This window comes from Stigmatopora nigra, chromosome 5 (assembly GCF_051989575.1).
Source record: "Stigmatopora nigra isolate UIUO_SnigA chromosome 5, RoL_Snig_1.1, whole genome shotgun sequence".
NCBI lineage: Eukaryota > Metazoa > Chordata > Actinopteri > Syngnathiformes > Syngnathidae > Stigmatopora > Stigmatopora nigra.
In genome coordinates, this window is record NC_135512.1 from 10948886 (window position 1) to 10959258 (window position 10373).

Below are 10373 nucleotides of genomic sequence, written 5' to 3' on the forward strand. Positions count from 1 at the left end.
CCTTGATGATGTTCAATTTACTCAGACTAACTTCAAACCCTCCAGATTACTGAGTGACTGTACGGATCATCTTGAAAGAGTGATTCTGCATATTTAACCTCAGTTTGCAGAAGGTCCCCACCTTGTGGCCTTCCTGTGTGGGGCTCCAGTTTTTTTAACTAGGTCTACAATGTCTTGTGTGTCTGTCTTTCTACTGCAACCAAGGAAATTTCCCGAATACGGGATGAAAAAAAGTTCCGGTCTTATAATAAACTCGAGCTCCGCACTGAGGAACACAGAAGCCCCCTAGTGACAAACCCTCTTTAGAAACAAGGCTGATGAACTTTACAGGTGGTGAAACATTCACACGCAATCTCTTTTAACTTAACGTTCCATCTGGCAATTTTTACACTCATGGCTGACTGATGATTTGGACAATTTTCAATCACAAGTGTCACATTTAGTGTTTTTAACACCCAGTGACACTGAGAGATCATCAAGGTGATCAGGAGCAAAAGAATGTTAGTTCCATCTGCTCAGCCCATTAGACAACAACAAAAACCACACACATACACATGTTTCTATCATTATTTTTCAGTGTATTTATATTATGAACACAATGTGTAGTTGGCTTTTAAATTGGTAATGATAACACACTTTTTTAGAATTCTGTGTGCTGTATTAAATCTTACATGAACATAATCATAAGTTGATGCATGTGTTGTTCATGAAAACCTGAGCATGATCTTTTTTCCTGGAATTTTGGCAGAGGGGGCTGAGTGCTACATTTGGTGGTGACAGTTTGTTGTTGATGTGGTTTTTTTTTTTGCTGTATTTTTATGTATAATGAAGTTCGGCCAATGGGTATAAAAGCCAAAGCAGTGGGAGGAGATAGTGAGTCTATCTTTGAAGCAGATTTACGGAAGGTGAACAAGAGTTATACAGTATGTTTAGTTTTATGGTGCTGACCTGCGTGCTGTGCATGGGACAAGCTGCAGGACAAAGAGGTAAGAAAACATTTTGAGATTGATAATGGGTTGTTATTTTGGGAAATAAATAAGAAAAAAAAAACATCAGTCGCGCACTCAAACGTGAAATTATATATTCTTGACAAGTCATTGGAAGTTCCCAATGGCTGCCTTTATTTAGAAACCAAATTCTGATTAGATTGGTCAAAGATGATGTCATGCGTTGAAATGTTCTTGTTATTAGAAGTAACATTTAACTGGAATCATTGTGATATCAATTTGAAACTTTTGAGAACTGCTTTGCATTTTGCTAAAACCAGAATAGGACTTACTAATGGCCAAGAAGTGCAATGTAAAACTACACACTGGGTCTTTATGCTTTGTAACAGCAAAAATAAATAAGACTAAAGATAAGATCAGTAATCGTCATCTTTCTTATATGGAAATGGGTTTTTTTGAGAAGTGCATTGCCTTGTCCTTAAGTAAGAATGTGTTTAATGCGAATGTGAAACTATACATTCATTCATCCATATATACAGTGATTTTTGGGGTTTTTTTGGACAGAAAAAATAAGATAAATATAGCATTAATAGTACATTCCTGTATACTATCTGGTGCATGTAGCCAGTATATAGTATTGTCTTTCTGACTGCTTAAGTTAACAACAATTTTGCTGTTAAAATTTCAGGTTAGTTCATGATAAGGTCTTTGGGTCAGTTGTTCCCAGCAGCCAATCATGTTAGGAAGTCACACAACATGGTTTGAGCTCAAACAGGGTCTCAAATCTTCAATTTTTTATGCCACATAAACCATGAGGAAAAAGAGCAAACACAAAATAAACAAAAAAACATCTACTGTCCCATAGATGATAACATTTTCCCTTTCAATTCGAATAGGACAGCATCTTTTGCTGTTTGTAAGATTAAAAAGAACTTTGGGAAAACCTTTTCCGCCACGTCCTTATCTGCAAAATCGTTCATGCAACTGCCATCGCGGCATTTCTGTCTGCTCTTTAAAATGTAGTCGATGCGTAGGTGGTGGCCCAAGTGAGTCTTGCAGTACTTCTGGAATGTCAGCTTTTAATACTCGTGTTCGGGAAAACATGTGTGCACCGACAGACAGAATTCATGTACAGTATGTCGATTATGTGAGTTGTCAACTTGTCAGCTATCTAAATCATTTGTGTTAATATGTATGGGATGTACTATCAGTATGTGGTGATGGTTGTAGATTGCCTCATTATTTTATAATACATATGTTCTAACAGATGAAATCATTGCTGCTGTTTTTCCCCAATTTTAGATGGTGAAATTATAAGTCAAATTAAAATGTCAAACCATGCCCTTTTGGAGATAAAGGAGCTTCTGAAACAAATGGTAAATCTTTCTTTTCAAACTATTGAATCTTGGCATCAGTCTTTGAATTGAATGAAAATGACACATTTGTGCTGTGTAGATGGTAGAAAAAACCAGATTAGTTTTGTGTAATAACGGAGAGAAAAATGACTATTTGTGGTTGGTTGAAAAACAATAAAATAATAATAATAATAATTTAAAAAATATATATATTGTTTGTTCCAGATCAAAGAGATGGTATTCCTAAAAAATACAGTGATGGAGTGTGATGCCTGTGGTAAGTTGCCATGATGAGTACTTAAATTAAATTAATTACAAAGAATATTAATAAAAAGTATTGAATTATAAACTGAAAAATGATCATGTAATTGTACCCCCATATCTTCGTATTGAACGGTTATTGGAAATGTGCCTTAATCTTAATACTTTTTAGAATAAATGTGTAATTTTCAGGGGAAAATATAGTATAATAAGAAACTGAAATGTTTTAATAAATTTGTTTAACTATGATTTTCTTCAATATGTCAAACGTTCACCCAAATACTTAATATTCTGACTTTATGTTGGATTCAAACCCTTCACCAGGAATGGGAGGGGGGTTACCTCGGCCATCTTGTGTACCCAATCCTTGCTACCCTGGTGTAATATGCTTGGAGACACCCCATGGACCAAGTTGTGGACCCTGTCCCGAAGGCATGGAGGGTAATGGGACCCGCTGCACTGATGTGGATGAGGTAAACAGATATGCAATTTAATAGTGAATACATTGCTTTAAAAATCTTAGCTTAAGTGTGTCAGGATTCAATCATTTTGATAAGAAATACCACATTTTTCAGACATTGATATAGCCTAAAAAAAAAACAAGAGGTCAGAGGTGAAAAAAATAATGATAAAAATACCACGTCTGTTTGTGTACCTTTTCTCTTGTCTTGAAATGTCTTGTTGAAATGACGCGTGCAGTGTTCTGTGAAACCATGCCACATGGGTGTGCGGTGCATCAATACAATCCCAGGTTTCCGCTGTGGTTCTTGTCCCTCGGGATACACTGGACCTCAAATACAAGGCGTCGGCATTGCTTACGCCACTGCCAACAAGCAAGTAAGTGGGATTGTCGTTAGTTCTGCTTTGAATCAGGATTTATGAACATTCTTATAAATGTAGGATTCAGAAATGTGTATAAGCTTCCCAACTTTTATCTGGGATAGTACCATATTTTCTGCAATATAAGGCTCATCGGGGCTAAGATGCATATATATGAAACAAAAATTGTATATATATGGAGCTGTAGTAGTACTAGTAATAGCATTAGTAGTAGTAGCATTAGAAGTAGCAGTTGTAGTTTTAGTAGTAGTAGCAATAGTAGTAGTAGTAGTAGTAGCATTAGTGGTGGTAGTAGTAGTAGTAGTAGTAGCAGCATTAGTAGTAGTAGTAGCAGCAGCAGCATTAGTAGTAGTAGTAGCAGCAGCAGCATTAGTAGTAGTAGTAGTAGCAGCAGCATTAGTAGTAGAAGCAGCATTAGTAGTAGTAGTAGGAGCAGCATTAGTAGTAGTAGTAGTAGCAGCATTAGTAGTAGAAGCAGCATTAGTAGTAGTAGTAGTAGGAGCAGCATTAGTAGTAGTAGTAGTAGCAGCATTAGTAGTAGTAGTAGGAGCAGCATTAGTAGTAGTAGTAGTAGTAGCAGCATTAGTAGTAGTAGTAGTAGCAACAAATATTTTTACACTTAGTGAGATTCACCTTTTAATACTTTCCACAATATTCAAATATATTAAAATGCAGCTTTACATACCATGTAAGTTAGTGATATATTTTGTAGTTAGTGATATATTTTTTAGAAAAGCAGAAATGTAAAATTTTCTAAAAATCTTTTTTTTCCTGACAAAGGTGTGCAAGGACATCAATGAGTGTGACAGCCACACAAGTGGTGGCTGTGTAGAGAATTCCATATGTATGAACACTCCAGTAAGTACTGATTCTACTAAGCCTAAGTGACCTGAGTCTTAATGTTGCCATCAACATCCTCAAAATGTGCCAAAAAATGATAAAATCCCCCATGTAGCAATATATGATGCTTCCATCTGTGGTCAAATTCAACACAAAAATTAAGAATCAAAAACACATGCCACAACTGTAAGAGTATAGAAAAGTTAATGTTATTGACAATAATAACATGTGAGGTTTCATTTTCCAGGGCTCTTTCAGATGCGGCCCCTGTAAGAAAGGCTTCACAGGTGACCAGCGACGTGGCTGCAAGCCGGAGAGGGCATGCGGGAATGGCCAGCCCAGCCCTTGTCACTCTAGTGCACAATGCATCATGCATCGAGATGGCAAGATTGAATGTCAAGTTAGTAAATTCAGTTTTCTTCGTCTCCCTTTGACTGAACCCAAAGACACGGATGTACATTGTGAATGGGAGGGCTTCCATTTAAACATGGATAATGCTTTTCCAAAGAAAAACAGCAGAGCCTGTAAAATATTGGACATGTTTTCAGTGTGGAGTTGGCTGGGCAGGCAACGGTTTCCTGTGTGGGCCTGACATTGACATTGATGGTTTTCCAGATGAGAAATTGGACTGTATTCAGAGAAATTGTGCCAAGGTCAGTGATGACTTTTACGGTCGACATACAAATATGGGAAGGAATGAATTTTTTTTTCTTTCCTCTTCCATTATTTTTTTCTTTGCAGGACAATTGTCTCACTGTGCCAAATTCTGGTCAAGAGGATGCTGACCATGATGGAATTGGAGATGCATGTGATGAAGATGCAGATGGAGATGGAATCCTCAACACACAGGTTCAGAAAAATATGTCTCAGTGTCAGAAAGTTTTGTCACGGTCACAGTTCATCGTTTTTAATCGTCAGATAAGATGCAAAATTGAAAGTCACTAAAATAATCATCCAGTGCAGTGTTTGCCTAAAAACGTAGCGCAATTAAATGTATTTTCAAAGCGTCATTTGTGAATTTGTCTTCTAAAATAAAGCAACACAACCTAAATTCAATAGGAATATCCCATTTTCAATGATTGGTTGTTTTCATTTCTCTCCAACGGCTCTCATAAAAAAATCCTATGTGCTTATCTGCAGGATAACTGCGTGCTGGTTCCCAACGTGGACCAAAGAAACCTTGATGAGGACGATTTTGGCGATGCTTGCGACAACTGCCGTGCTGTCAAGAACAATGACCAAAAGGACACGGATGTGGACAAATATGGCGATGAATGTGATGAGGATATTGATGGGGACGGTTAGTATGCGCCTGAGTGTGATTGTTATAGAGAAATATGAAACATCTTTCAAATGATACATACATATGGTTGAATGTATTTATCTCAGGAATTCCCAATTACCTGGATAACTGCAAAACAGTTCCCAATGCTGACCAGAAAGATCGTGATAGAGACAACGTTGGAGATGCCTGTGATAGCTGTCCTTATGATCCCAACCCAGACCAAGTAGGAAAATGCAATATTTCTTTAGAAGGACCAACATAACTTTGTATAAATTACTATCATGTGATAGATCCTAATTAAGAAAGTGTCAGACTATGCAAAATGCTTATTTTTAGACTTCTAATAATGGAATATAACAATTTTGCCAATGCATAAAAACATGAATAGATCCAAATGCATGTGTTTATGATAATGGGTTTTAATGACATGACAAGGAAAGGCATCCTACCCTTTTATGTTCAAAACCTAACAGCAACTATTGCTTCCCAGTTAGATGCAGACAACGACCTGATCGGAGACCCTTGCGACACCAACAAAGACAGGTACCATTCGATTGAATGAGACCAACCGTGATCCAAATCCTGCCAATCAAAGACAATTTTCCCCAGCGATGGTGACGGTCACCAAGACTCTCGTGACAACTGCCCAGCCGTCATTAACAGCTCCCAACTGGACACCGATAAGGACGGCAAAGGAGACGAATGCGATGAGGACGACGATAACGATGGCATTCCGGACCTGCTGCCGCCGGGTCCCGATAACTGCCGTTTAATCCCTAACCCTCTACAGGAGGACTCCGACGGTAGGGATTCCCACAGTGACTAAATCCTTCACATTCACAGCTCTCTCTTTATATCCTTCTAGGCAATGGCGTGGGAAATGTGTGCGAATGGGACTTTGACAACGACACCATTATCGACACAATCGATGTTTGTCCTGAGAATGCCGAGGTCACACTCACTGACTTCAGGGAGTATCAGACTGTGGTTTTAGACCCAGAGGGCGACGCTCAGATTGACCCCAACTGGGTGGTCTTGGACCAGGTCAGTTTCATTCTATTCACTATTTTGGATTATCTCATTATTTTGTGGCCCGCCGGCTGAGTGGTTAGCGTCTCGGCTTTGCACTTCAGGGACCTAGGTTCAAATCCAGGTTACTCAACCTGTGTGATGTTTATATGTTCTCCTCTGGTCTGTGTGGGTTTTCTCTGGGTACTCCGGTTTCCTCCCACATTCCAAAAACATTCCCAGTAGGCTGATTGGACACTCTAAATTTCCCCTAGGTATGAGGGTGTGCATAAATGGTCGCTAGGAGAGGCTCCAGGTCACCCCGCGGCCCTTGTGAGGATAAAGCGGTTTAGAAAATGAATGAATGAGTGAAAAATAATGTTACATTAAATAGGTAATATGTTATCAACATGGAGAAGACTTACGTATTCACTGAAATAGTTCTCTGATTATTTTGCAGGGAAGGGAGATTGTCCAGACAATGAATAGTGATCCTGGATTGGCTGTTGGTAAGACATAGTTTGGCAATTAAACAGAACATTCTATTAAAGCACGCAAACTATAATAATTCTGTAGTTTATACTCATGCATTCATGTGGGATTACACCTATGACTTTAAGGCAGGACATTCTTTTCTATAGTCATTTTGAGCACGTTATCTTCCTTCAGTACATATATTAAACAATGTCTGAGGCATCTATATATTCAACAAATGGTAACGTGGCACATCTTTCCCCAGGTTACACTGCCTTTAGTGGTGTTGATTTCGAAGGGACGTTTCATGTCAACACAGTGACAGACGATGACTATGCAGGATTTATTTTTGGGTACCAGGACAGCTCCAGTTTTTACGTGGTCATGTGGAAACAGGTGGAGCAGATTTACTGGCAGGCAAACCCATTCAGAGCAGTAGCAGAGCCGGGCATCCAACTCAAGGTATGAACCTACCACCTATTAGCCAAACTATTTTGTGACGGATGAACATATCAAACTATCAGATGTACTCATTCCTTCATCTTCTGTACCACATTGCGGCGGCTATCCCACCCGACTTCAGTCGAAAGGCAGAAGACACCCTAGACTGGTCACCAGTCAACCGTAGGGCACACAGATAGACAAACGACCATTTGCACTCACAATCAGCCGGGATCGAGCCCACACCTGCCCACACCGAAGTCAGGCGAGTGAAATACTAGCCAATAAGAATGCTAGTATAAGATTTGAATCTTACTTTAATTCACATTCAATTAAAGACAGGCGGGCGAATACTTTTGCCATTATAGAGTATCAAATTTCACTCTGAATTGGTAAATCTGGCAACCCGATTAGCCAGTGGTTAGAGGATCGGGCTCACATTTATGATTCCCAGGGTTCAATCCCAGGTGGGTTCTGACCTTTCTTTGTGAAGCTTGCATGTTCTTCCCGGCTTGTGTGGGTTTTCTCCGGGTACTCTGGTTTCTTCTGACGTCCGAAAAACATGTCCGTCTCCTTGCGCCCTGCGATTGGCTGGTCATCGATTCAGGGTGTCCCATGCCTGGTGACATTAATCAGCTGGGAGTGCCTCCAGCTGTGTTTATAGATTGTGGGAAGAAAATAGTTTTGAACAAACCTAACAAATTTGAGTTGCAATCAAAATCAATTTTAGGTTCTAACACAAGGTGGGCAAACTGGTCCTCCGAGGGCCGCTGTGGGAGCAGGTTTTTCTTCTAACCGATCCAGCACAGACACTTTAAACCAATGAGATTTCTGCAGAAGACAAGAAGCACCTGACTGCAATTCACTGATTGCACTTGTAGGACACCAGATTGGTGAGGTGTCCTCTCTATGGGTTGGAATGAAAACCTGCACTCACCCCTTTGTGGAATAGTTATCTCACTCCTGTTCTAACACTAAATATTACAAATTATAATACTATGCTGCTATTTTTTTTTAATTCCATGAAGTTGATGACAGAATGGGCACATTTTTACATGTTTCTGAATCATCTGCTCGCCCTAATATTTTAATTACGTCTGTGACTCAAACTCACACAAGTGTCATGTGTTGATTTGAGAAGGCAGTAAAGTCAAACACAGGCCCTGGCGAGAACCTGAGGAACGCCTTGTGGCATACTGGCGATACAGGTAATCAGGTGAAACTGCTGTGGAAAGACGCTCGAAATGTTGGCTGGAAGGACAAAACGTCTTATCGGTGGTTCCTTCAGCACCGACCTGCTGATGGATACATCAGGTACAGTTCTAGCGACAGGCCAAACCAGACACTTTTCATTTTTGTTTTACTTTTTAAAAAAAATCTGGTCTTTTGGATTACAGGGTTCGTTTCTTCGAGGGTACCCAGATGGTAGCGGACACAGGGGTCATTATAGATGCCACAATGAGGGGAGGTCGACTTGGTGTCTTCTGCTTCTCACAGGAAAACATTATCTGGGCCAACCTGCGATACCGATGCAATGGTGAGCCTGGTGTTTTAATTATAATAGTGATTTCTTCCTGGGGTTGGGATCATGACTCTGTATTATGCAAATTTATCCAACATTTGCACATAATTTTGACTTGAATGTTATTTCACATTCCCCGATTAGAAGTCTTCTAAACCTTGCTGGGTTTTGTCCCTGGTCAGAAAGACTGAAGTTCATTTGAGCTGGGAAACTGAAGACCGAAGACTGAAGTGGCCACATCTAGACCTCGAGGGGGCTAAATTTGTAATGGGAATATGGTTGGGTGATAGAAAATCTAAAATAAAGATAATATGATGTGCAGAGCTATAATATAGCATGGCGATAGACTGGTAGTTAGCGAGTCCGCCTCACAGTTGGGGATTGAACGTTCATTGCTCCGGTGGAGTTTGAACATTTGTGTGGGTTTTCACCAGGTACTATGCTATCGCTCATTTGCTTTATTTGGTTGTATGTTTTTGCAGACACCATACCAGAAGACTTCGACAACTATCATGAAAAGCAGGTTCCACTGGTGGCTTGAAGAGAATGACCTGTAATCTATGGGAAAATAACCACAAAATACGTTCAGCTGATTAAAAAATTCTACAGAAAATCTGATATTTTTGTTCAAGGAGTATTCAAGTTTAAAAAATATATGAATTATTACCTGGTTTAAGGATGTGGTTGTTGTAAACTATGGTAAATGATGTATTTTGGTATAATTATAGACAACCCAAAAAATAGAAACTCCAGTTATTTCAAAAATGGGGTTTGGAAAGTAAGAATTGTATATTAGTTTATAATACAAGTATGAATAATTCAAGCCTTTTACTTGTTTCCATTTTATGATTACTGCAGAAAAAATGTTTATGTAACAAAATTAAACTATTTTGAAGGCACTTATCTGCTAAATATTTCACTTCCCCTGTACTATACTTTGTTCATTTATATTGAATAATAATCCACTTTTAATAACTGTTATGCAGTTTTGAAGTACGCAAAACTGAAGTGTTTCAAGTCCATTTTGAGAGTCCCTCCCTTTCTTTTTCTTCAACTGTATGTAAATTTCAAACAAGCTAAAGAATGTCAAACTATACTGTTCATATAAAGCATAATCAAACAGTTTTCCAGAAATATGTACATTGAAACTAAAGATATACCTACGTGTTGCGGCATATTTTTCCTGCCTCTCAATACATGCAAACTATAATATTAAGATTCCACATTTTGCTGCCATGGCTACTGTAGAATTTTAATGTTAAACAATAGTCAAGTGGTTTCCAAATGTAATTCCAAAAATGGTCAGTTTTTGGCATTCACAAAAATGGACTGGTTCATGTATGCAGAAATCCAATTGTGTCACAATGTGTTTAGATTATGATTCATTCCTCTTTTCCCGG

General features: G+C 38.9%; 1 protein-coding gene across 2 annotated transcripts; it reads left to right on the forward strand.

The window, feature by feature from the left end:
- The first annotated feature begins 565 nt into the window (after nucleotides 1-565).
- comp (cartilage oligomeric matrix protein) lies at nucleotides 566-10094 on the forward strand. Of its 2 annotated transcripts, XM_077716443.1 has the most exons (19): nucleotides 571-986; nucleotides 2250-2323; nucleotides 2528-2579; nucleotides 2888-3036; nucleotides 3263-3400; nucleotides 4184-4261; nucleotides 4491-4643; nucleotides 4792-4896; nucleotides 4985-5092; nucleotides 5384-5543; nucleotides 5633-5751; nucleotides 6019-6071; nucleotides 6138-6331; nucleotides 6394-6572; nucleotides 6997-7045; nucleotides 7276-7472; nucleotides 8593-8765; nucleotides 8849-8988; nucleotides 9456-10094. In XM_077716443.1, the coding sequence occupies exons 1-19, from the start codon at nucleotides 926-928 to the stop codon at nucleotides 9512-9514; spliced, it is 2241 nt and encodes a 746-aa protein (XP_077572569.1). In that variant the 5' UTR covers nucleotides 571-925; the 3' UTR covers nucleotides 9515-10094. The 2 variants fall into 2 exon arrangements, with proteins under 2 accessions (XP_077572570.1, XP_077572569.1); XM_077716444.1 differs by lacking the exons at nucleotides 8593-8765; nucleotides 8849-8988; nucleotides 9456-10094 and adding an exon at nucleotides 7594-7703 and having other exon boundaries at nucleotides 566-986.
- Nucleotides 10095-10373: the final 279 nt, after the last annotated feature.

Coding starts and splice junctions, on each gene's coding strand:
- comp (XM_077716443.1), top strand. CDS start 926: ATGTTTAGTTTTATGGTGCTGACCTGCGTGCTGTGCATGGGACAAGCT. Junction 2,324..2,527: donor AGGAGCTTCTGAAACAAATG/GTAAATCTTTCT, acceptor TGTTTGTTCCAG/ATCAAAGAGATGGTATTCCT. Junction 8,989..9,455: donor CCTGCGATACCGATGCAATG/GTGAGCCTGGTG, acceptor ATGTTTTTGCAG/ACACCATACCAGAAGACTTC.